We start from the raw sequence: 27,153 nt of genomic DNA on the forward strand, positions 1-27,153 counted from the left end.
CTCCACATTGACTCTGTACCAGTACCCCCTGTATATAGCCTCCACATTGACTCTGTACCGGTACCCCCTGTATATAGCCCCACATTGACTCTGTACCGGTACCCCCTGTATATAGCCTCCACATTGACTCTGTACCGGTACCCCCTGTATATAGCCTCCACATTGACTCTGTACCGGTACACCCCTTTATATAGTCTCGCTATTGTTATTTTACTGCTGCTCTTTAATTACTTGTTACTTTATTTCTTATTCTTATCCGGAATTTTTTTAACTGCATTGTTGGTTAAGTAAGTAAGCATTTCACTGTACGGTCTACACCTGTTGTATTCGGCGCATGTGACTAATACAATTTGATTTGATTTGATTTTAAATATAAAGGGATGGAATAAGAATATATACTGGCAAGATACAATAGATGGTATAAAATACAATGTATACATATGAGATGAGTAATGTAAGATATGTAAACATTATTAAAGTGCCATTATTTAAAGTGACTAGTGATTCATTTATTAAAGTGGCCAATGATTTGAGTCTGTATGTCGGCAGCAGCCTCTCTGTGTTAGTGATGGCTGTTTAACAGTCTGATGGCCTTGAGATAGAAGCTGTTTTTCAGTCTCTCGGTCCCAGCTTTGATACACCTGTACTGACCTCGCGTTCTGGATGGTAGCGGGGGTGAACAGGCAGTGGCTCGGGTGGTTGTTGTCCTTGATTATCTTTTTGGCCTTCCTGTGACATCGCGTGCTGTAGGTGTCCTGGAGGGCAGGTAGTTTGCCCCCGGTGATATGAGAGAGAGAGAGAGAGAGAGAGAGAGAGAGAGAGAGAGAGAGAGAGAGAGAGAGAGAGAGAGAGAGAGAGAGAGAGAGAGAGAGAGAGAGAGAGAGAGAGAGAGAGAGAGAGAGAGAGAGAGAGAGAGAGAGAGAGAGAGAGAGAGAGAGAGAGAGAGAGAGAGAGAGAGAGAGAGAGAGAGAGAGAGAGAGAGAGAGAGAGAGAGAGAGAGAGAGAGAGAGAGAGAGAGAGAGAGAGAGAGAGAGAGAGAGAGAGAGAGAGAGAGAGAGAGAGAGAGAGAGAGATAGAGACCAGTACAGGAAGTAGCGATGTAGGCCAAGTATGTGAGCATACTCTTCTTCTTTTCAACTAGTGGGGAGGAGTCAGATTAAGTGAAAAAATGCTGAAACCACAACAGGTTTCATGATGTGTCACAGACCCCAAAATCCCCAGTGTATAACTACCCACACTATCAGCAAAGATGACTGTCACTTCAAAAGAGTAGAGCACTTGTCAAAAGAAGCACAACAGGCCAACACAGTTGAAATGTAAAAAACATTATGTAGCAGTAATAATTTATTTTGTGTGAAAACACACAGAGCAAACTAATATACCATTTGGCAGACAATTTTATCCAAAGCATCTTACAGTCATGTGTGCATACATGTTGTATGGGTGGCCCCAGTGGGAATCGAACCCACGACTCTCGGCATCGTAAGCACCATGCTAGACCAACTGAACCACACAGGACCAACTATACTATTCAACACTTATAACTCTGTTATATGGAAGTAATCCTTGTTTGTGAGTTCAGATAGCCTTTTGATTAATACTTTTACGGAGAAATCAGCCATGTCTCACTGTGAGACCATGCCCTCTCCTTCTCTGAAGATCAGTTAAATGTCTAAACACACTTAAAGCCAGGCTGCACTACACAAACATGTGTATTTTGTATGTATCTGATGCTGTGCATCTTAGAGGAAAGTGCAGAAGTGGAGGGAAGGAGATGTGTGGCGTAGATGAAATGGGACTTCCTGTAAAATAAGGTAAAGTACAGAGTCTCAGCTAGCTGTGACATCACATGTCGCGTAGCGCTGAGGGACCAGAGGCGAGTTTTAGGGTTAGGGGACCACATTCAGGAAGCTGTGTCCGCTGATAAGACCGGAGGGAAGACATACGTAAAGACGAATACACACAATTTCAACGTTTTTTTTTTTTTTTTTTTGGAGAATAAGACGGATAAATTGTAAGAGTTTCTTTTGGCGTTACCTTTAGGACGTATGGTCTCTGGGTAGAGTGATCGTCGCTCCTGGACATGGCAGGTCTCTATGGACTGAAGATCCTGCTGCTGTGTACTGGGCTCATAGAGCTGGCCATATGTAAGTACAGTATGATACCCAGGGGATGGGACTGATGGGAGTGCTGTTATCCCTTTAATGGTAACAGGGCTGTGGGGCCTAAAATCAGCAATAAAGTACATGGAATTGTTTTAGAAAATGTATCCTGATGCGGTCACTCAAAGAGTGCAAGATGTGCATATAATAAGGTTGATAAAATCAGATTTACTTGAGTCATTTTTCTACAGGCATTTCTAATGTTGACAATAGATCAATCATGTTTGAGAGAGTGATAAAGGGCTGTGGTTAAAGCAGGATATGGTATACTTATTTTCAGACCATTCAAAATGCAAATAACTTTGTTAGGTTTAACTATTAAAAGTGAGTTGGAATAGAGTAACTCTGAGATTGTCAAGTCCTTCTAAACTGTCTGGGTGGGCATCAGCGGGAGGACTAGCTTTTAAAGAGGAGTCTGCTGAGTTGGTCCCTCATGTTCCCCTCAGAGAAAGGACACACCTGATTAGTGATTAGTCAAGTTTTTACTCTTAACTTGGTCCACTAAAATGCGTTCAGTGATTAGATATCTATCTAGATCAGGGACTTAACATCTAAGTAATAATCTGAAGCTAATACCTGCCTTTCACTGTGCAACAATGCTACATTCAAAACCTCTTGCTCTGTGTGCAAAAGTGCACCATCGTTTGTGTATATTTAGCATGAATCTCCAACACATGTGAAAGTTCTGAATGTAGAATGTCCTTCTACCAACTGCAGTAAGACACATAGAGTTTAGATGTGGGGTTCTTTTTAGACAGATCACAGCTCAACCACTTCCGTGTTCCATTTTGAGCGGCCTGTCTGCACTTCCTGGTATAGCTATAGCTGAGATCAGGGCCGGTCCTTGCCATCCTGCCACACTAGGCGAGACCAAAAAATGCACCGGAAAAACTAGAATAGTCCCAGTAAGCAAAATTAAGTTGAAAAGAGGTCTAAAATATATATTTTCCAGACGCTGAAGCTAGGTTCAATTTAGGTTCTGAATGAAATGTGAAAAGATGTGTTTTCCATACGTTTAAAATACATATTTTCCAGGACGTTGAAAAAAACATATTTTCCAGATGCTGAAATCAGGTTAATTTCAGTTCTGAATGACAGTTGAAAATATGTATTTCCCAGATGTTGAAATCAGGCTCATCTTTGATTCTGAATGAAAGTTGAAAATATATAATTTATAGCCTTGATTTATTTGGGACAAATCAAGCCTACTCCAGACTGGACAAAATCTGAACCAAACATTATTGATTTAGATTTGGTCTGGACCGGATCAAAAATCAATGTCCGTGGACATGGAAGTCAGGCCGGTCCAAAAAAAGAAGTCCAAAAATGCGTCGGCCCATGCTTACTGAGGTGTAGCCTACAGTATTGCCTGATCTATGTGGTAAGCCTATCGTTTTTAAAACACAAAAAAAATAAAAAAAGACGGCTCGTGCTTAGTGGAGTGTAACCTACCGTGTCGGCCACGATGGAATTTATGAATGCCCATCCATGCGTAGGCCCATCATTTTGTAAAACAGGCCGTGGCGTTGGCTTTATTAATCCTGATTCCTGCAACTAATCAATTTGGGTATTTAAGCTATGAATATCAGCTACCCAACTTTATCTGGAGTTATCGTGAGCCTAATTGCAATGTGTTTACACAGCGGGAAATGCAGAAGTATTTTCTTTTTCGCTATTTTCAGATTGTAAAAAATGTTAGGATACAAACTTGAAACCACTGATCCTGACAATGAGGTGAAACTCCTGGACAACAGTTGTGATTGTCCATTCCATATTGTCCATTTTACTTTGACCTGTCTTGGTTTTAGGATATGTTGTTTGTTAACATGACAGCACATTTTTTATTTGATTGGGCGTACTTTAGTTTAGGCTATTTGATCTGGAGAAACCTGCATGATGTAAAAAGTGTCTGTTTCACTACATTGTCATCCATTGTATCTCCAGCCTGTAGGCTACAGAAAAGGCCACATACTCTTTCTACCGTATACTATGTCTGCTACATGATTTATGTTAGATCATTTTTTTGGACGGAACATTGGTAGAGTTCCGCAGCGATGCGTCTCCCCAACAGCATCCTGGAGAGGCTCGCTGGGAGTGGACAAGCAAAATATTTTGTGCCCCTACCTTTGACCAAGTGGATACTGCTTATCACAGGACTGCATCAACGCCCACCTAAAAAGCTGTCATTGTTTTAGGGCAGAATTACGTGAGGTTTTATGTATTGTTGTTGGAGGTACATCTTGGTCAGTTCAGCTCAGGAAATTCCACCCTCGTCAATCTGCCGCCATAGGCGATGGCCTAATCCTGCCTAATAAGCGTGCCGGCCGTGGCTGAGAAAATTTAAGAAAATTACCAGAGAAAAGCAGAAGCTTTTGAAATGAAGAAGCGGTGTTGAAATGTTCATAGAGCTGTATGATTAAAACAGCATTTCAGGAAGGAGAGGGGGATGTGGTGAAGATGGGGATGAGGCTTAGCAGAACAACATCTTATCTGTAAATGTAAATTATAGAGAGAGACAGAGAGAGAGCATGGCTGTGCATAGAGCTTTTTTTTGGCACCCCCCCCCAAAAAATAACCAATATACAGAAACAGTTTGGGATATATTTAAACCTAAACATAAAATGTACCATTTACACAAACATCTGCCACAATAACCATATTACTTGCTCAAACAAGAAAAATGGCACCCCCCCAAAAAATAACATTTGAGCAAATTTTAGAAAAAGATGGGAAAGCAGCACCATCTGAGGAGTAAAGTGTTTTGCAAGACTATTTTGAACTGGAATAAATGCTGCACTTATTGACAATGACCAATACAATTCCAGTCAAAATAGAACATTTTAAGAAATACTGTGGCCTACCATTACTATATCAATTATTATATCCATTATTATATCCATTACTATATCCATTACTATATCCATTCCTATATCCATTACTATATCAATTATTATATCCATTACTATATCCATTACTATATCCATTATCATATCCAATACTATATCAATTATTATATCCATTACTATATCCATTACTATATCCATTACTATATCCATTACTATATCCATTATCATATCTAATACTATATCAATTATTATATCCATTACTATATCCATTCCTATATCCATTACTATATCAATTATTATATCCATTACTATATCCATTACTATATCCATTACTATATCCAAACCAACTCCATTTGTTGCCATTATCATGTATCCCAGTGGTCTTGCTGACATTTTGACCCGCAACGCCCCAAAAAGGAGTGGTACAAAACTTGTGAGTTACTAGGCAGCCAAACTAGGCTCATCTGAAATATGAAAATTATCAATCAATTAGCCAAATAAAATATACAATCAAATACTGTTTTAATAAAAAAAAGTCAAGGTACAATATCACATTTAAAGTCAAGGTACAATATCACATTTAAAGCCATAGTCTTGTTTTAACATCAAGGAAAAAATGGTCTTTGACTTCAATGATAAACTGAAATAGTTGCTCTTTAAAAGCAAAAGATTGCAAATGAAAGTGAATATTAATCAAAAAACTAAAAGTTAAAATCAATATATCAGGCTTTCTATCTGTACAGTACTTTCCATGTTCTGGCAGAGAGGAGTCTAGTAGATTGATAAACTGTATTTTATATGGATGATAAACATAGGCCAACTCTGTTTGCCAGGAAAAACTGGAGGAAATGAAATAAGTTATTTCTAGTCACTAATCAGGATATGCGCGTTCACCTTTGCGCGCCAATGCCGGTGACTAGTCATTGGTCAACAATCAAGACACGCAACTTTTTGGTTCAGAAGCATACAGTGCATTTGGAAAGTATTCAGATCCCTTGACTTTCTCCACATTTTGTTACAGCCTTATTCTACATTTTTATTTATTTTTTTATTCTCATTAATCTACATTAATACCCAGTAATGACAGGCAAAAACAGTTTTTTTTCATGTTTGCAAATGTATTAAAAATAAAATGTCAAATTTACATAAGTATTCAGACCCTTTACTCAGTACTTTGTTGAAGCACCTTTGGCAGCAATTACAACCTCAAGTCTTCTTGGATATGATGCTACAAGCTTGGCACACCTGTATTTGGGGAATTTCTCCCATTCTTCTCTGCAGATCCTCTCAAGCTCTGTCAGGTTGGATGGGGAGCGTTGCTGCTCAGCTATTGTCAGGTCTCTCTAGAGATGTTCGATCGGGTTCAAGTCTGGGCTCGGGCTGAGCTACTCAAGGACATTCAAAGACTTGTCCCGAAGCCACTCCTGCATTGTATTGGCTGTGTGCTTAGGGTTGTTGTCCTGTTGGAAGGTGAACCTTCGCCCCAGTCTGAGGCTCTGAGCACTCTGGAGCAGGTTTTCAAGGATCTATGTTCTTCGCTCTGTTCATCTTTCCCTCGATCCTGACTAGTCTTCCAGACCCTGCCGCTGAAAAACATCCCCACAGCACAATGCTGCCACCACCATACTTCACCATTGGGATGGTGCCAGGTTTCCTCCAGATGTGACGTTTGGCATTCAGTTCAATATTGGTTTCATCAGTTCAGAGAATCTTGTTTCTCATGGTCTGAGAGTGCTTTAGGTGCCTTTTGGCAAACACCATTGGGCTGCCATGTGCCTTTTACTGAGGAGTGGCTTCCGTCTGGCCACTCTACCATAAAGGCCTGATTGGTGGAGTGCTGCAGGGACGGTTGTCCTTCTGGAATGTTCTCCCATCTCCACAGAGGAACTCTGGAGCTCTGTCAGAGTGACCATCGGGATCTTGGTCACCTTCCTGACCAAGGCCCTTCTCCCCCTATTGCTCAGTTTAGCCGGACAGCCAGCTCTAGGAAGAGTCTTGGTGGTTCCAAACATCTTCCATTTAAGAATGATGGAGGACACTGTGTTCTTGGGGACCTTCAATGCTGCAGACTTTTTTTGGTACCCTTCCCCAGATCTGTGCCTTGACACAATCATCTCTCGGAGCTCTACGGACAATTCCTTCAACCTCATGGCTTGGTTTTTACTCTGACATGCACTGTCAACTGTGGGACCTCATATAGACAGGTGTGTGCCTTTCCAAATCATGTCCAATCAATTGAATGTACCACAGGTGGACTCCAATCAAGTTGTAGAAACATCTAAAGCATGATCAATGGAAACAGGATGCACCTGAGATCAATTTGGAGTCTCATATCAAAGGGTCTGAATACTTATGTAAATAAAGTATGTCTGTTTATTTAATTTTTTATACACATTTGCAAACATTTCCAAAAACCTGTTTTTGCTTTGTCATTATGGGGTATTTTGTGTAGATTGATGAGGAAAAAGGCAATGTAACAAAATGTGGAAAAAGTCAAGGGGTCTGAATACTTTCCGAATGCATCGTATATATATATATATATATATATATATATATATATATATATATATATATATATATATATATATATATATATATATATATATGACTAGTATATGACTATATATATATATATATATATATATATATATATATATATATATATATATATATATATATATATATATATATATATATATATATATATATATAGTGTGCCTTCAGAAAGTATTCACACACAATACCCCATAATGTGGAATTATGTTTTTTGAAATTTTTACAAATTAATAACAAATGAAAAGCAGAAATGTCCTCAGTCAATAAGTATTCAACCCCTTTGTTATGGCAAGCCTAAATAAGTTCAGGAGTGAACATTTGCTTAATAAGTTGCATGGAATCACTCAGAATTGAACATGATCATACTCAGTGGTGTGTTGTATTAGATTTGCCCCAAACATAACACTTTTTATTCAGGACATAAAGTACATTTCTTTGTCACATTTTTTGCAGTTTTATTTTAGTGCCTTATTGCAAAGAGGATGCATATTTTGGAATATTTGTATTCTGTATAGTCTTTCTTCTTTTCACTCTGTCATTTAGGTTAGTATTGTGGACTACTACGTTGTTGATCCATCCTCAGTTTTCTCCCATCACATCATTAAACAAACTTTTTTAAAGACACCATTGGTCTCCTGGTGAAATCCCTGAGCGGTTTCCTTCCTCTCTGGCAACTATATTTGTAGTAACTGGGTGTATTGATACACCATCCAATGTGTAGTTCATAACTTCACCATGCTCAAAGGGATATTCAATGTCTGCTTTTTTAAATGCATTTACCAATAGGTGCCCTTCTTTGCGAGACATTGTATGTGTGGGGTACAGAGATGAGGTAGTAATTTAAAAGTCATGTTAAACACTATTATTGTACAGTTCATGCAACTTATTATGTGATTTGTTTAGCACGTTTACTCCTGAATTTATTTAGGCTTGCCATAACAAAGCGGTTGAATACTCATTGAGTAAAGACATTTTAAACGTTTCATTTTTTATTAATTTGTCAAACAAAAATTATACATTCCACTTTGACATTATGGGGTATTGTGGGTAGACAAGTGACTCAAAATCTCAATTTAATTCTTTTTAAATTGAGACTGTAACACAATAAAATGTGGAACAAATCAAGTGGTGTGAAAACTTTCTGAAGTCACTGTATATATATTTATATATACAGGGGTGAGAATATTTTATGAAGAAAGTTTTCACATCATTAGATTTTTTTCAACATTTAGTGGTGTTTCAGCCTGAATTTAAAATGGATTAAATGTAGATTTTGAGAGAGAGATTGGGGGAAATAGCCTTCGTCACATCTCGCCTTGGCCATCTTTATCACTTTATCACACCCCACCTTGGCCATCTGTATCACTTCATCACACCTCACCTTGGCCATCTGTATCACTTCATCACACCCCACCTTGGCCATCTGTATCACTTCATCACACCTCACCTTGGCCATCTTTATCACTTCATCACACCCCACCTCGGCCATCTTTATCCCTTTATCACACCCCACCGTGGCTATCTTTATCACTTTATCACACCTCACCTTGGCTATCTTTATCACTTTATCACACCTCACCTTGGGCATCTGTATCACTTCATCACACCCCACCTTGGCCATCTTGCCATTGATGAGAACGAGCCACCAGAACCCCCACAAGCCTCTCTGCAAAGTACATAGCAACCAGCTCTCCATTAATAAGTAAAGGCATAGCTTTCTTTTGATGGTCAATTTTTTTGTTGTCTCAAACGCAACTGCAAACAAACTACACTGGATGTGTGAAGACATTTCACTTCTGCAATCAAAATGTGATAGCAGACTCACTGGTGGTAATGAACCATGGTTCTGAGGTAGTTCATCCACTACCTCAGTTACATATTCACAAACTGAGAGTAACACCTTCAATACTGAAGAGGTGTAGTAGTGTGAAAAAGTAACAAAAAGAATCCCCAGCCAGTCACAACAGCAGCATCTGACCAGGTTTTCATTGGGTGGGCAGACCAGTAAAATGTCAGTGCAGGGTGCGTCTCCCTTGGAAACACTGAAACACAGAAACCAGAGTTGAGAAAAAAAAAACACTTCCTGAAGTCTAATTATTGTTCAAGCAGCCTCTGTCACATTCTCATTTCTGTTGTAGGTCTCTGTTAAAATGGAAGAGAAACACCGCAGTTTATTTTGGGTTGAATACTTCTATAGCTCTAAGTGCTTTCTTTCTGTTTCATTTTGTGTCGTTTTGTATGAGGCCTATGTAGGAAAATACTTGCAGGTCAAGTCAAACAAAAGCAAGTGTATGCTGAAACATTGTGACAACCTAATTGTATTGAAATAAGGAAGTAAACATTTTAAGTCGCTGCTTTTTGCTTTTTGCCTTAGAAGCTCAGGGTTTGGGTTACAGGAAATACACTACAAGGTTAACAGCTCAAATCATCTCAAAGTAGGCCAGACCTTAAAGGTGTAATTGGGTCTGGCACATTCCATACCTATTTCATGTGATTTAAAAAAATAAATATATATATTTAAAATGGTCAAGAGAGTTGGTGCGTTCACACCTGTGTGCATTATAGTCAAATATCATACTGTACATCTGCAGTTGTGACAAAACTGAAGATGAACGATTGCTGTTCTTCGAACAGAAAGGGGATTGTGTTCTCATCTCTGGGCTTGATGCGAAGCAGGAAACTGTGGTCGGATGCTGAAATAGAGTGTTCGCTCTGCTCCGAGTTACCATGGCTACCAGGTTATGCCACACTCACACTCACACACAAACCACTACTGCTAACAACGCCCTTTCCTCCCCGGCTAGCTACGAGCAGTAAGGAAGTCAATATATACACCACAGGAGGCTGGTGCCACCTTAACTGGGGAGGACGGGTTCATAGTAACGGCTGGAACGGAATGAATGGAATGGTATCGAATTCATCAAACACAGAGCTTCCATGCATTTGATACCATTCCATTTTCTACATTCCAGCCATTGTTATGAGCCGTTCTACACTCAGCAGCCTCCTGTGATATACAGGGTAAAGCCTTGGAGGAAGTTACGTGTTTGATGAATCTGACCAAATACATTGTTGGTCAATGTTTATAGCAGTTCATTAAAGATAAATAATTACTCAGATTGATGTAATGTTAGATAGTAATGTTGGCCATAAGTCCTTGATGATGACTTAAATGTGTGAATGTAAAAGTGACAATGACAAAACTATAATTCTCTCATTTTTTTAGGTGATGGGGATAGAAATTCGACAGGTCAGTTGGTCTTAAAGTTATTCTCTAATTCATGTCTTTAACCCCCAGAATCAGTCATGATTTGTCCACATCTGAAGGTGACCGTTGCATGATTGTGGGTGCTATTCACGTTAATGCTCAGATGCAGAAACAAGTTGGTCAACCCCATAGAAATCCTATGCTTCTACATTTAGCTCTATGGGGTAAAATCATCATCTCAGCCTCTCACTCTCACTCTCACTCTCTCATCCAAGGCTCCACAGCAGCAATACCCCCACCAGCAAAAGTAGCCATCACCAACAAACCCCCAAGCACTCCCACCACACCTTTAAACTCTCAGACAGCATCCAACTCAGCCACTCCTCCACCCATAAATGACCAAGGTAAATACTCCACTGGAGTGTCCAGGTGTAGGCTACATCTGTTGACATCAGTGATACGTTTGATTTCTCTCTCTCTAAGGTGAAGTCAGAGTGTTAGTTGTGAAATGTCAGTTGTGGTGATTTTGAACACACTGTCTAGGTCACGGAGGAAACATGGTTTGGTAAGTTCAGAATAAGAACAAGAACATTGTAGTTTTGAGCCTCCATCAGTCAACCAACCAAACAACCAACCAACCAACTATCCACTCACTTCTCTCCTGCCTCCACTCTCCTCAGAAGAAACTTTGCAGCACTCACTCTGTCACTTTCATCCACAGACAAAAGCAGCATCTCCACTCCTTCACCCACACAACCCACCAAGAATGTAAACGACTCCACAGGTAAACCTGCAAAGCAGAATCTCTCGTAGAGGCATGCTGGGTCTGTTGGAAAATAAGCATTACCAGGAGCTGATCACATAATTTTCTTTACATTTTGTTATTTATTGTGATTTCTCTCTCTAACTGAGATGATTTGTATCAGGCCCCTTACTTCCAAACACCTCCACCATCACCACGACGACCACTACCACCCTCTCACCTCCACTCAGTTCGCTTACCCCCACCTCAAACATCACTCAGGCATCAAGCCAAGCAACCCTCTCCGACGGTAATGTATACCTCCTGCATTAACGTCTGTTAATGCTGTAAAATGTATTATCTCTGTCTCACATCAAAAGTATGTCGTTCTCTATTTTATAGCAACTGGCGGCTCGAGCACAAGCACTTCTGACCCTGCAAGCACTGCAGTCGCCCAAACCCAGACATCTGACCCTGCAAGCACCCTCAACCAAACCCAGGCCTTTCCTACAAACAACTCCACCTCTCAAACCCAGGCCTTTGCTACAAACACCTCCACCTCTCAAACCCAGGCTTTGCCTACAAACAACTCCACCTCTCCATCTCCATCTTTGCCTACAAGCACTCCACCCATCCACAACCAAACCTCACCTGCAAGCACCCTGACTTCCACTCCAGCTATCCCCACAGGTTGGCCTCACCTCCATGGGATGCTGTGTTGTGTCCATTGATAGTAGATCATGTTTCTCCTACTGTTGTGATGTTGTAATGGATTGTTGTGATGTTGTAATGGATTGTTGTGATGTTGTAATGGATTGTTGTGATGTTGTAATGGATTGTTGTGATGTTGTAATGGAATGTGATGTTTTAATGTAACGTTGTTCTCATGGATTCTCACCTGTCTGTTCCATCTTTCAGGCAGCCAGACTAAACCAACACCACCAAAGTGTGAGTTCCAATTATTCGGTTTGAGATGCAATCTAAGACTATGCATGATAGGGATAGTTCACCTGAAGTGATAAATAAATTAATAATTATCAATCTTTTCATTTAATCTTATAGGTACATACACGGTCAAGCCTGTTAAATACGGCTTTCAGATTAATTTAAACGCCTCAACCTACGACACATACAACATATCGTACCAGGATGAATCAGGACAAAACATGACTGTTGAGCATCAACCGGTGAACTCCACTATTGTGGTGTCATTGAAGCCTTGCAGGAAATACAGTTTGACAACGATTCAGCCTGAATGTGAACTCCAAGGAAATAGCACTCTGAGGACTGAGAAAATGGGTATGTCAAAGGCACTGAGCATACACTGAGCATACACTGTTTAATAAGGTATTATTTGTTAATTACATATGAACTAATAATACCTTATTAAATCCTGTGGCTAAATAATGCTTTGGAGGAAAACAAATTGTGGGATGTAACAGTCACTGTGTTTAGTAATAACATATAGGGATCTTTTTAGGTTGAATCTCAATACAATGACAAATTACTTACTTGTAATAACTATTATGTAAAATCACTTGTAGTTAACTAGCTGTAGACTATTGATACTTATCTAAAATAATACATGTTGGAAAAATGGTTAAAAATCTTTAACAAATGTTTGCACGATTTAGATGACCTAGAGTTTTCCACCAACACGAAGCCGGGATATTTGTGTTATGTGACGAAATGGAATATCAGTGATGCTAAATGGAACAGTCCTGTTATCACCTGGGACCAAGACAACTGTTTTAAGCTTTTAGATGAACATTTCTGCACAAACTTCACAACCAATGTAGCTGTGCCTGGAGAATGCAGTGTCAACATCAGCAAAACTATACCCATAACAGCAGGTGAGATTACTATAAACACTCAGAAAGAAAAATATTTAAAATGTTAAACGGGAATTAGTCAACAGCAAAGGACATTTCTCAATCACTATGACCTACTATCCTTTATTTAAACAATCCTGACCAACAGTGTACAGTGCATTAGGAAAGTATATGACGCTACAAGCTTGGCACACCTTTATTTGGGGAGTTTCTCACATTCTACTCTGAAGATCCTCTCAAGCTTTGTCAGGTTGGATGGGGAGCGTCGCTGCACAGCTATTTTCAGGTCTTTCCAGAGATGGTCAATTGTGTTCAAGTCCGGGCTCTGGCTGGGCAACTCAAGGACATTGTCCCGAAGCCACTCCTGCTTTGTCTTGGCTGTGTGCTTAGGGTCGTTGTCCTGTTGGAAGGTGAACCTTCGCCCCAGTCTGAGGTCCTGAGCGCTCTGGAGCAGGTTTTCATCAAGGATCTCTCTGTACTTTGCTCCATTAATCTTTCCCTCGATCTCGACTAGTCTCCCAGTCCCTGCTGCTGAAAAACATCCCCAGAGCATGATGCTGTCACCACCATGCATCACCAAAGGGATGGTGCCAGGTTTCCTCCAGACGTGACGCTTGGCATTCAGGACAAAGAGTTCAATCTTGGTTTCATCAGTTCAGAGAATCTTGTTTCTCATGGTCTGAGAGTCCTTTTAGGTGCCTTTTGGCAAACTCCAAGTGAGCTGTCATGTGCCTTTTACTGAGGAGTGGCTTACGTCTGGCCACTCTACCATAAAGGCCTGATTGGTGGAGTGCTGCAGAGATGGTTGTCCTTCTGGAAGGTTCTCCCATCTCCACAGAGGAACTCTAGAGCTCTGTCAGAGTGACCATCGGGTTCTTGGTCACCTCCCTGACCAAGGTCCTTCTCCCCTGGGCGACCAGCTCTAGGAAGAGTCTTGGTGGTTCCAAACTTCTTCCATTTAAGAATGATGGAGGCCACTGTGTTCTTGGGGACCTTCAATGCTGCAGAAATGTTTTAGTACCCTTCCCCAGTGCCTTGACACAATCCTGTCTCGGAGCTCTACGGACAATTCCTTCCACCTCATGGCTTGGTTTTTGCTCTGACATGCACTGTCAACTGTGGGACCTTATATAGACAGGTGTGTGCCTTTCCAAATCATGTCCAATCAATTGAATTTACCACAGGTGGACACCAATCAAGTTGTAGAAACATCTCAAGGATGATCAATGGAAACAGGATGCACCTGAGCTCAATTTCGAGTCTCATAGCAAAGGGTCTGAATACTTATAATAAATGTGCAAACATTTATAAAAACCTGTTTTGGCTTTGTCATTATGGGGTATTGTTTTGTAGATTGGTCAGGATTTGTATTTATTTAATACATTTTAGAATAATGCTGTAACGTAACAACTTGTGGAAAAGGGGAAGGTGTCTGAACACTTTCCAAATGCACTGTATACTTTTATAAGATTAGTCCAAATGAGGACTGAAAGAGATCCTAATAAAATAAAATATCAAAGGCTGTGGCCACATTGTATACGGCTGCTGATAAACCATCATTTGTTAACCAGTATCACTATTTTGTCTCTTTTGTGCATGGCTATAATTAAATCTTTCCCATTTTGAAACAGAGTATTCTACAGTCGAACACTCTCCCAATCTGGAATACAAAAACGATCTCCCTGTTGAAATAGTATGGGAAAACAAGCCAAAAAACTGTAGCCCTAAAGATCTGGACATTCATTACACCTGTGAAGGTAAAAATAATGATATCGTAGATCCACATTTCATATGAATTTACATATGATAACAATTAATCTTTTCAAAGGAAGAAATCACTAATATTCTTGTTTTTGTCCCAGGAAACAACGGGTCTATCAACTTGACTGATTTGGAACCCTTTCAGAAATACAACTGTAGTGGAAAGATTACTCACAATAGTAAAGTCATCAATACCAAGTCCATTGATGTTGAAATCAAGTGTGGTAAGTTATTATAAAAACATTTTTTAAGATAAACTCTCCCTCTACTTAAACATTTGAATACTCATAATAGCCTATAACAAGACATAACATGCATTTATTTCAGTATCACTATGATCATATTATTCTTATTTTCACTCGGTAGAAGTGCACATTAAGGAAACGTCTACAAACACAAACACCTCCATAAACCTTAAATGGACCAATCAAAGCTTTCACTGCCAAAATACGCTATTTCACTCCTGCGTTTCCTGTAGAATTGAGACTGAAGTTAAAAAAGGTAAGCTACAATTTTCAGAGACATTTTAAGTAATTATTTTACCCACCAAACAAATTAACCTTATTTTAATTATAAGTCCCTATGGAATACACAGGTAGCATATACAGGTATGTATGTTTTCCTAAAGATGTGGTTGCCTTTACAATTGTATGTCCCTGGCAGCTTGTAGAACAAGCAGTTGCCTCAGGTGGGAGATGAGATCATTTATATATATATTTAAAACAAACAACTAATTGATAAGAATTTCAGATCAAGCTTTGACTCCTTTTTAATCCATTTTTCAGATTGTGACACCACGGATGAATTACATTATGATTTTGATAAATTGCAGCCATTCACAAATTATACCTGTTCAATTGAGCCAAGGTACAAAGACATGAGCTACGATACATTGCAAAAAGTGTCTAAGACAATCCAAACTGAGCCTGGAAGTAAGTGTAACATATTCATTCACAATATATAGCAATATGATGATTTTGAACACACTGCAGCAATCTTTACACAATGCCGATGTTGAAGTGAAGGGTGCTGAGTAAAAATATTTCTGAACCGTAGTAAATTATCATAGAATATGAAGTGGAAGAATGCAGTTTACAACAGGCCTATATGAAATAACTGCTTCACATCTGTTGGGATCTGTGAACAGGATGACCGTAATGTAATCTGTTGGGATCTGTGAACAGGATGACCGTAATGTAATCTGTTGGGATCTGTGAACAGGATGACCGTAATGTAATCTGTTGCCTATGTTTGTGTTTGACAGTACCTGAAAAGGTGAAAAAAATACTGCAAGTGAACTATACTCAAAATGCTTTTACCATTAAATGTAAGACATTAGAGCCAAGTCAGTGGATGGGAAAAGAGCAGTGGTACATGGCAACGATCACTGGGTCAACGATCACTGGGTCAAAACCAAAAAAACATCCAAATTGCAGTTTTACATTTGAGGACCTCAGTTATTTAACAGACTATACAGTTCAGGTACGTTATTCAACATTCATACAGTAAAACCTAATGTATTGACTATGCTGTAATATATCGTGGCGTTAGATACTGCTGAATGAAATGCTCTATGTACTGTACGTAGATGAGTTAAACAGAATATGTAGAAATGGTGTTTCACCTCTATGTCTCTCAGGTAATGTGTTCACATTAACAGGATGATCATTAAAGAGAGTACTGGCTTGATTATTGTGCGTTCCTGTTAACCCAGTGGGTTTGTGGGGACCAGGAACTATTGTGGTGGATGGATCATATATGAATGTCTTCTTCTTTCAGATCTTTACATACAATGGGAAGTACAAGAGTGAAGCAATAACCGAACACATTACTACTCTCTGTGAGTAACTTTACATTTCCAGAATCTTATGCAGAAGCCTGCAACAAATATACTCAAGTCAGACTGATTAAAATGATACGCTTTGTATGAATATTACCTTTCTCTGACTCCTATTAACAAAATAATATGACTTTGATCAACTGCATGACCAAGTAGCCGTTTATCACTCCTCCTCCCTACATTAATGGTAGGCTAAACAGCATTCAGTGTTGACATTAAATTGTTGAGTAAATGTCCCTTTACCATGTTGTAATGAGAAACCTTTCTCGTCTGTTTTCAGACAATGACAAAGCTGTGATTGGGTTCCTTGTGTTCCTCATCATCCTGACGTCTCTGGCTCTCCTCTTCGTTCTCTACAAGATCTACATCCTGCAGCGCAAGAAGTCCAAGTAAGTATTTAGTCAGTTCCTGTCTGACAGGAAGTCTCTAAATGCTACAGTAGGCTTCAGATTACCTTCAGATTGTATTTGAAGAGGTAGCTGTATATGTTGTAGCTTCGTTAGATCCGTTCTAGTTTGGCTATTTAGTGCTGTAGAGGATGGTATTCAACAGTACTGTAGATCTGCTATCCTCTCCTTTTTGGTAAGAAAGAGAGCCTCTGATATTACTGTTTCTTCCACAGCAACAATGATGAACAGATTGAGCTGATTCAGCCAAGTAAGTGAATATATTTTTCAATTTGATCAGATTGAGACGCTCTTAACCATCTACTTTAACTGCATAGAGACTTAAGCTTGCTGAACTCCATCAACTGAATGAGTAGATGTCCTATGACTGTTGCAAGATTATAGACTCTTCTACCCTTTGAACTCTCTCCATTAAAACCTTTCAAAAATATACAACCTCTTCCTGTTCCTGTATGTGGGGGTTGTCACTGATTGGTGTTTCCTAGGTGATGAGGAGAACCTGCTGAACGTGGAGCCAATCGGATCTGAGGTGCTTCTGGACGCATACAAGAGGAAAATCGCCGATGAGGGACGTCTTTTCCTTCAGGAGTTTCAGGTGAATGTTAGAATCCCACTACCCCTTGGCCAATCAGCAGTCTTAGCCACTTAGGGAAAACACACAAACAAAGGAAGGTTTGAAATCAAATGGAAATGACTCTGGATTTACTGTTTCTTCCATGATGTGTTGAGTCTTTTTCTAGGGCAGATACTTACTGTATGTTTCCCAGACACCTAACCTCAGCTCCAGTGATTCCACCATTCAGCTCACAGATCCCATCTCTCCCTACAGAGCATCCCCAGGATCTTCAGCCGCAACACAGTCAGAGAGGCCAAGAAGTCCTGCAACCAGCCCAAGAACCGCTACGTGGACATCCTCCCATGTAAGTGGTCCTATGTGAACACTGCTGTCCCAAGGTAAAACACCTGATCCTATATGAATACTGCTGTCCCAAGGTAAAACACCTGATCCTATATGATCCTATATGAATACTGCTGTCCCAAGGTAAAACACCTGATCCTATATGAATACTGCTGTCCCAAGGTAAAACACCTGATCCTATGTGAACACTGCTGTCCCAAGGTAAAACACCTGATCCTAAATGAATACTGCTGTCCCAAGGTAAAACACCTGATCCTATATGAATACTGCTGTCCCAAGGTAAAACACCTGATCCTATATGAATACTGCTGTCTGAAGGCAGAACACCTGATCCTATATGAACCCTGCTGTACCAAGGCAGAACACCTGATCCTATATGAACCCTGCTGTCTGAAGGCAGAACACCTCCTGATCCTATATGAATACTGCTGTCCCAAGGCAGAACACCTGATCCTATATGAACACTGCTGTCCCAAGGCAGAACACCTGATCCTATATGAACACTGCTGTCTGAAGGCAGAACACCTGATCCTATATGAACCCTGCTGTCTGAAGGCAGAACACCTGATCCTATATGAACCCTGCTGTCTGAAGGCAGAACACCTGATCCTATATGAATACTGCTGTCCCAAGGCAGAACACCTGATCCTATATGAACACTGCTGTCCCAAGGCAGAACACCTGATCCTATATGAACACTGCTGTCTGAAGGCAGAACACCTGATCCTATATGAACACTGCTGTCCCAAGGCAGAACACCTGATCCTATATGAATACTGCTGTCCCAAGGCAGAACACCTGATCCTATATGAATACTGCTGTCCCAAGGCAGAACACCTGATCCTATATGAATACTGCTGTCCCAAGGCAGAACACCTGATCCTATATGAATACTGCTGTCCCAAGGCAGAACACCTGATCCTATATGAACCCTGCTGTCTGAAGGCAGAACACCTGATCCTATATGAACCCTGCTGTCTGAAGGCAGAACACCTGATCCTATATGAATACTGCTGTCCCAAGGCAGAACACCTGATCCTATATGAACCCTGCTGTCCCAAGGCAGAACACCTGATCCTATATGAACCCTGCTCCTCTCAGATCAGTGATGTTATTTCCTTATGTCTCGGTCCAATCAGATGATTACAACCGTGTCCAGCTGACCACTGGGAATGGAGAGACTGGCTGTGACTACATCAATGCCAGCTTCATCGATGTAAGGAACACTTGTTTGGTTATTGTCTTTTAACAGTCCTCAAGTTATCTCATAATTTCCCTACATGGTAAAATACTAAATATATAGTGATTACTATACATAGTAATTAGTAATGATACCAACTTATTTTGTACATATTGTGTGCTGTGCCAAATTGTCTTTCATTACAGGGTTTCAAGGAGTCTAAGAAGTACATCGCAGCTCAAGGTAAAGTGCTGTTTTTACTGTTGAGGACGATTATCTTTACACACTGAATCGTGTAGTGTTGTGTTGGCCTTGCGTCTTTATTCTGCTGTGTGTGTGTGGTGTGTGTGTGTGTGGGTGTGTGTGTGTGTGTGTGTGTGTGTGTGTGTGTGTGTGTGTGTGTGTGTGTGTGTGTGTGTGTGTGTGTGTGTGTGTGTGTGTGTGTGTGTGTGTGTGTGTGTGTGGTAGGTCCCAAGGAAGAGACAGTAGGGGATTTCTGGAGGATGGTTTGGGAGCAACAGTCCTCTATCATCGTCATGGTAACACGTTGTGAGGAGAGTAACAGGGTAAGCAAATAACAGTAAAACTGTTCTGTTTATACGCTTAACACGTTTGTGTGCATGTTGCTTGGGTTTGCAAAGCAGAGCTTCCTTTCGATTACACCCACGGCTAGCTCAAACCAGAACAACAGGAAAAGACAGCTCGTCCTCTGAAGATATTTTCCTATGACATTTAACTGGCATTTGACTGTTTCTGTGTTGTTTTTCCCCTGTAGAACAAGTGCGCCCAGTACTGGCCGTCTCCTGAAAGAGAGGTGGAGATCTTTGAGGAGTTTGTTGTGAAGCTGAACAGAGAAGAACACTGTCCCGATTACATTATCCGTCACCTCAGCTTGACCAACGTGAGTCAATATTCACAGGGTTAATACAGAGATATCTGTTATTTTTAAATACACAAAAACGGTAGTTACTCTCTTGATAAAGATACTCTGTCACAACTGCCAAAACGAAACTAAAATTATATATCAAAGTCACGGAATGTCTGATTAGGATTAAGATACAAATGGTATGAAGTTGGCTGGTCACCCCATGCACCTCTATACAGATGTAGGATCTTAATTTGATCACCCTGTTGTTGCAGGAAATGCAAACTTGTATTTGAGGTTTAAAAAGGCTTTTAAAGTTTGTAATTTCCCCTTTAAAATGTCAGACTTAATTTGCCCTAACAAAAAATACACCAACCCCTACAAAAATGTATGTGTGTGTGTGTGTGTGTGTGTGTGTGTGTGTGTGTGTGTGTGTGTGTGTGAATGTGTGTGTGTGTGTGTGTGAAGTGTGTGTGTGTGTGTGTGTGTGTGTGTGTGTGTGTGTGAGTGTGTGTGTGTGTGTGTGTGTGTGTGTGTGTGTGTGTGTGTGTGTGTGTGTGTGTGTGTGTGTGTGTGTGTGTGTGTGTGTGTGTGAATGTGTGTGTGTGTGTGTGTGTGTGTGTGTGTGTGTGTGTGTGTGTGTGTGTGTGTGTGTGTGTGTGTGTGTGTGTGTGAATGTGTGTATGTGTGTGTGTAGAAGAGGGAGAAGAGTGCAGAGAGGGAGGTGACCCATATCCAGTTCACCAGCTGGCCAGACCACGGCGTGCCGGGAGAGCCACACCTCCTGCTGAAGCTAAGGCGACGCGTCAACGCCTTCAAGAACCTCTTCAGTGGACCCATAGTCATCCACTGCAGGTAGAAAACCACACACACACACACACACACACACACACACACACACACACACACACACACACACACACACACACACACACACACACACACACACACACACACACACAGGATTGTACTTTAAAAATGTTGTACTCTCTTTATTTAAAATGTGTATTTTTTTTAAACATTTTTCTATACTGTTGGGAGTTTTTGTGTCCAGAATTAGATATTTGTGTTGAAGTGATTGTTCATAATTTGACCATACTACTTTGTGCAGTGCTGGAGTGGGGAGAACAGGCACCTACATGGGCATCGATGCCATGATGGAGGGGCTGGAGGCTGAGGGCAGAGTGGACATCTACGGATACGTGGTCAAGCTCCGGCGCCAGAGATGCCTCATGGTTCAGGTGGAGGTAAGTTGTCATCACATTAGACTATGAGTTTCTATCCATTATACTATGAGATGTGTGTGTATTAACGTGTATATTAATAACCTGTGTGTATTACTAAGTATTAACGTGTATATTAACCTGTGTGTATTATTAAGTAATAATGTGTGTATTAACCTGTGTGTATTATTGAGTATTAACGTGTATATTAACCTGTGTGTATTATAAAGTATTAATGTGTGTATTACCCTGGGTGTATTATTAAGTATTAAGGTGTGTTTTAACCTGTGTGTATTATTAAGTATTAACGTGTGTATTAACCTGTGTGTATTATTAAGTATTAACGTGTATATTAACCTGTGTGTATCATTAACTATTAATGTGTGTATTATTAAGTATTAATGTGTGTATTACCCTGGGTGTATTATTAAGTATTAAGGTGTGCATTAATGAGTGTATTATAGGTATTAATGTGTGTATTAACCTGTGTGTATTATTAAGTATTAACCTGTATGTATTATTAAGTATTAACGTGTATATTAACCTGTGTGTATTATTGAGTATTAATGTGTATATTAACCTGTGTGTATTATTAAGTATTAATGTGTGTTTTAACCTGTGTATATTATTAAGTATTAATGTGTGTTTTAACCTGTGTGTATTATTAAGTATTAATGTGTGTATTAGTAAGTATTAATGTGTGTATTACCCTGGGTGTATTATTAAGTATTAAGGTGTGTATTAATGTGTGTATTATTAAGTATTAATGTGTGTATTACCCTGGGTTTATTATTAAGTATTAAGGTGTGTATTAATGTGTGTATTAGTAAGTATTAATGTGTGCATTACCCTGGGTGTATTATTAAGTATTAAGGTGTGTATTAATGTGTGTATTATTAAGTATTAATGTGTGTATTAACCTGTGTATCCGGTCAGGCTCAGTACATCCTGATCCATCAGGCTTTGATAGAACACAACCAGTTTGGAGAGACAGAGATCTCCCTGACAGAGCTGCACCCAACACTGGGCACGCTCAAACAGAGAGACCCCAGTAACGAGCCTACTCTGCTGGAGGCAGAGTTCCAGGTCAGTCTAACTTATTCACTTATTCCTTCTGTTATTACATCCTGTCCCTTCATCTATTACTTTCTGTCCCTTCATCCATTCTTGCTTCCCTCTGTCATTTCTTTCCTCTGTCATTTCTTCCCTTCTTCCCATCCACTGTTCCATTCCCGTCTTTCCTATGTAATAAAAGTGTTATCAGAGTACTTCTTACTCAACTAGTTTTCTCTGACCGTTCTGTAATGTAGAGACTTCCACGGTACAAGAACTGGCGAACATTCAACACGGGGATCAACGAGGAGAACAAGAAGAAAAATCGCTCCTCTTCTGTTATTCCATGTGAGTACAGCATTCAGGCAGATCCAGCACAGTATCATTTGTTGTTAATAATCATAATATAATAATAATTATTATTATTATTAAGTTTAGTTCTATTAATTGTCCAAAAGTACGGCCCGCTTTCTCACTCTATATTTCCATAAAATCTTCACAAAATGTCTTACTACATGTCATTCCCAAACATTCTATGGATTTATGAAAACGTGAAAATGACCATGTTTTTTAAAGATGTCATTCTTCTGGAATTTAATACGATTTCATGTTGCTAAAACGCTTTCAGTTTCACTTTAAGAATTCTTCCTTGAAGAGTTCCTCAGATAAGTTTCACTTCCTAAAACTGACTGGTATTTGAATCAATTCCAATCAGACGACTACAACAGGGTTCTGGTGAAGCTAGAGGATGAGAGCAGCCATGACCAGGAAGATGATGACGATGATGATGACTCTTCTGACGAAGAGGATGAGGAGTCCACCAAATACATCAACGCCACACAGATAGATGTACATACCACATTTTACATTTTAGAAATGTTAAGTAATTTAACAAACACAAGATTATGGATGTGAGACAAAGTGATCTCACTCAAAAGGATTTTCACTTGTTAGCATTATTATGAGTTGCATTACAATAAATATGTGTTAAATCTAACTGAAACTAGGGGCAGGATTCAATCAGATCACGCTTTGTCAGACCGCATTCACGGTAAAAGCTGCATATGATGGCTATATAGGTAATTACCTTCAAATGGCGCATAGCCGACAAAGCAAAATGGGATTGAATCCTGTGAACCATCTAAATTATGTTCATCTCGCTCAGGGTTACTGGTGTCAGAGGAGTCTGATAGCAGCCCAGGGCCCTCTAGCCGAGACCATAGGAGACTTCTGGCAGATGATCTTCCAGAAGAGGGTCAAAACTATCGTCATGCTGTCAGACCTCACAGAGGGAGACCAGGTGGGTCCCACAACAAAGGGGGGGGGGGGGTTCTAAGAACCTCTGTTTTACAGCAGTGCTATTCTAATGCATTGTGTGGATGTATTGTTTGAGTGAGTCGGTGTTTCTCTCTGCATGCGTAGGAGTTCTGCTCAGCGTACTGGGGAGATGAGAAGAAAACCTTCAGGGACATCGAGGTGGAGTTGAAGGCCACAGAAACCCTCCCAGCGTACACCACTCGCAGTATCCAAATCCGTCACCCTAAGGTAACCGGTAACTAACTGCAGGGAATGTCTAGGGCTGTTCCCACTTATGTACGTCAGACAATGTGGTAACTCTCCTCCAACATTTTCTTTTAAAGTCTCTTCATTAAGAACTTAAGGAAATGAAATGTGTTCGTGTCAACTTTGTCACTGTTTTAATATTGGTCTTTGAATCCAAGAAAGACCATGGAAAATATTATGAAAGGTAAATAAAGTGAACCTGAACTCGACTTGGTGTAACCCATATACTGCATTACCTCACTTACCTCATCTACCTCAATTACCTCGTACCCCTGGACATTGACTCAGTACTGGTACTCCTTGTATGTAGCCATGCTATTACCTCGTACCCCTGGACATTGACTCAGTACTGGTACTCCTTGTATGTAGCCATGCTATTACCTCGTACCCCTGGACATTGACTCAGTACTGGTACTCCTGGACATTGACTCAGTACTGGTACTCCTGGACATTGACTCAGTACTGGTACTCCTTGTATGTAGCCATGCTATTACCTCGTACCCCTGGACATTGACTCAGTACTGGTACTCCTGGACATTGACTCAGTACTGGTACTCCTGGACATGGACTCAGTACTGGTACTCCTTGTATGTAGCCATGCTATTACCTCGTACCCCTGGACATTGGTATGTAGCCATGCTATTACCTCGTACCCCTGGACATTGACTCAGTACTGGTACTCCTGGACATTGACTCAGTACTGGTACTCCTGGACATTGACTCAGTACTGGTACTCCTTGTATGTAGCCTCGTTATTGTTCGTGTTGCGTTACTATTTCCTTTTTTATTTAGCAAATATTTGTCTTACTTTTTTAACTCTGCACTGTTGGGAATGGGCTCTCAAGTAAGCTTTTCACTGTAATGTCTACACCTGTTGTATTCGACGCATGTGACCAATAAAATGGGATTTGAAAAAGAAAGAAAAAAAACCATCCTGTCCCTACAGAGGAAAGACAGTCGGCAGGTGAAACAGTACCAGTTCCTGAAGTGGGCGGGACGAGAACTCCCAGAGAAGCCGCAGGATTTGACAGACATGATCAAGAACATCAAGCAGACCTGTGGCTATGGCAACAGCAAGGCAGAGAGGATCCTGCCTGTGGTGGTCCACTGCAAGTGAGTCACAGTCTCAGAGCCATTCCAGCCATTGTTTACATGTCTGCCTACTCTTGGAGGCATCTGGATTTGTAAGATGAGTCAAAACCCTACTCTTTTCTGAGTCAATGCCCTACTCTTTACTGAGTCAATGCCCTACTCTTTACTGAGTGAATGCCCTCCATCCCTCCATCCCTCCTTCTTCTCTCAGTGATGGCTCGTCTCGCTCCGGGATCTTCTGTGCGTTGTGGAACATCATGGACAGTGCTGAGACAGAGAAACTGGTTGACGTGTTCCAGGTGGCCAAGGCTCTACGCAAGGAGAGGCAAGGCATGATCCACAGCCTGGTAAGTAGGACACACGTTGGCCTACTGTACCCTGGTCTGAAGAAATACTGTTGCACATTTCCACATTGTATTGTGGGTATGATGTACAAGGTCGTAAATGTGTCAAATGCAACATGCATTAGGACTATCTGTTGGTTTCTGTTCCAAGGTAGCTTATCATCTAGCCACTGTCTCAGTGAGGATTGTCCCTAGAAGGGTGTGTGTTGGTATGGTTCTCTCTCTCACCGCTGTCTGTCTGTCCGTCTGTCCGTATGTCCGTATGTCTGTCTCTGTGTGTCACCCTGTCAGGAGCAGTACCAGTTTCTGTATGACGCCGTGGAGGGATCGTTTCCTATTCAGAACGGGGAAGTGAAGCAGCCAGCCACCACCCCAGCTGCAGCAGCTGACTCCATCCAGGTCGTCAACGAGACCAAGGCAGAGCAGCCTGCCAGCGCTACCACAGCCACCCAGCAGGGGGCAGAGGTGGTGAAGGAGGCAGTAGAGAGCACTCCCCTAGTGGCAGGGAAAGAAGCAGGTGCTGCAGCAGAGGGCAATGAGGATGAGGCTAAAGAGCCAGGTAGCCCTACAGAGAAAACCCCTCTGGAGGGGGCTAGTAACGGCCCCGCCGTCACCCTGGAGGTGTGACAGAACCTATATAAAGACGCTTGAATGGGATATTAGTACTTCAGTGCCTTTTACAGTGTTAGTGTTCAGTGGTCAGTAGAGGGATATAAGAGTTGGTATACTTGGTTTAATTACTCCTTGAATGTATTATACATGTAAAGCTTTCATTTGAAGTTAACATGTGTTTTGAAATGGATTTTTATGCCATTTTTAAAAATGTTTTTATAGCTTTATATCTGTAAAATTATGACTTGGCCTATTTTCAGATTCAAACTAAGGGCTTTTTTTTCAATCCATATCACGGAAATTCAGCACAAAAGCCAAATTATTTTTCTTTAAAGGACTTATTCCTGCTTTGGCAGAGACGGCATTCACGGTAATATGTCGGCTCAATTGGAAATGACCTTAACATTTCGATCACGAAATCTGTAACGCTTCAGCGATATGGTTTGAATAGAGCCCTAAATACGTATTGGGGCCATGGTAGGGTAAACTGTGTTAGAAATTGCAAAAATGTGTGCTATTTTGACAAGCAAAGTAAATGGCAAACTTTGCACTACATTGCTGTTTTCAAACTACAGTTTTCTTTTCTTTTTTTTTGCTTTTTAGTATATATTGATAAATAGTTAAGTGGAGGCTGTCATTTTAATATTAGATTAGCTATTTTCTGTACTACCATAAGCGTAAATCAAACCTGTATATTAATTTAGAATAAGCAGTACTTTTGTTCTGAAATAAAGGAGTGTCAAAACATTTCACAGTGAATTCAAAATCTTCTAAAGATATTTAGGCTGCTGCCTCTCGGCAGTTTGTACACCATGTCCACCTCCTTCCTCTTGCTGTGAAAAGACAGTGAGCTGTTGGCCTAACGCTTTGATCAGAAGAAAAGATTTACTGCGGCGTGCTGAGCGTTGGTTGTAAGTCACGCTGGACAACAGTATCTGCTAACTGACA

General features: G+C 40.5%; 1 protein-coding gene across 9 annotated transcripts; it reads left to right on the top strand.

Annotated features, from left to right (window-relative positions):
- The first annotated feature begins 1,843 nt into the window (after window positions 1–1,843).
- Window positions 1,844–26,952, top strand: ptprc (protein tyrosine phosphatase receptor type C). 9 transcript variants are annotated; one of them, XM_014123567.3, is made up of 34 exons: window positions 1,844–1,946; window positions 2,044–2,147; window positions 10,791–10,814; window positions 11,048–11,176; window positions 11,494–11,556; window positions 11,699–11,824; window positions 11,917–12,204; window positions 12,433–12,462; window positions 12,577–12,813; window positions 13,149–13,367; window positions 14,978–15,103; window positions 15,209–15,331; window positions 15,474–15,608; window positions 15,893–16,039; window positions 16,372–16,589; window positions 16,887–16,947; window positions 17,228–17,336; window positions 17,570–17,604; window positions 17,840–17,949; window positions 18,184–18,274; window positions 19,413–19,489; window positions 19,660–19,696; window positions 19,922–20,019; window positions 20,229–20,354; window positions 21,016–21,173; window positions 21,430–21,565; window positions 22,478–22,627; window positions 22,852–22,942; window positions 23,310–23,443; window positions 23,760–23,894; window positions 24,017–24,139; window positions 25,104–25,270; window positions 25,461–25,596; window positions 25,885–26,952. In XM_014123567.3, the coding sequence occupies exons 2-34, from the start codon at window positions 2,084–2,086 to the stop codon at window positions 26,218–26,220; spliced, it is 4,239 nt and encodes a 1,412-aa protein (XP_013979042.3). In that variant the 5' UTR covers window positions 1,844–1,946; window positions 2,044–2,083; the 3' UTR covers window positions 26,221–26,952. The 9 variants fall into 9 exon arrangements, with proteins under 9 accessions (XP_013979042.3, XP_013979041.3, XP_082813188.1 ...); XM_014123566.3 differs by having other exon boundaries at window positions 1,844–2,147; XM_082957062.1 differs by lacking the exon at window positions 11,048–11,176.
- The last annotated feature ends 201 nt before the right edge of the window (window positions 26,953–27,153 follow it).

This window comes from Salmo salar, chromosome 10 (genome assembly GCF_965601325.2).
Source record: "Salmo salar chromosome 10, fSalSal1, whole genome shotgun sequence".
Taxonomy (NCBI): domain Eukaryota; kingdom Metazoa; phylum Chordata; class Actinopteri; order Salmoniformes; family Salmonidae; genus Salmo; species Salmo salar.

Coding starts and splice junctions, on each gene's coding strand:
- ptprc (XM_014123566.3), top strand. CDS start 2,084: ATGGCAGGTCTCTATGGACTGAAGATCCTGCTGCTGTGTACTGGGCTC. Junction 15,609..15,892: donor TGAGACTGAAGTTAAAAAAG/GTAAGCTACAAT, acceptor TCCATTTTTCAG/ATTGTGACACCACGGATGAA. Junction 21,174..21,429: donor CCCATAGTCATCCACTGCAG/GTAGAAAACCAC, acceptor TACTTTGTGCAG/TGCTGGAGTGGGGAGAACAG.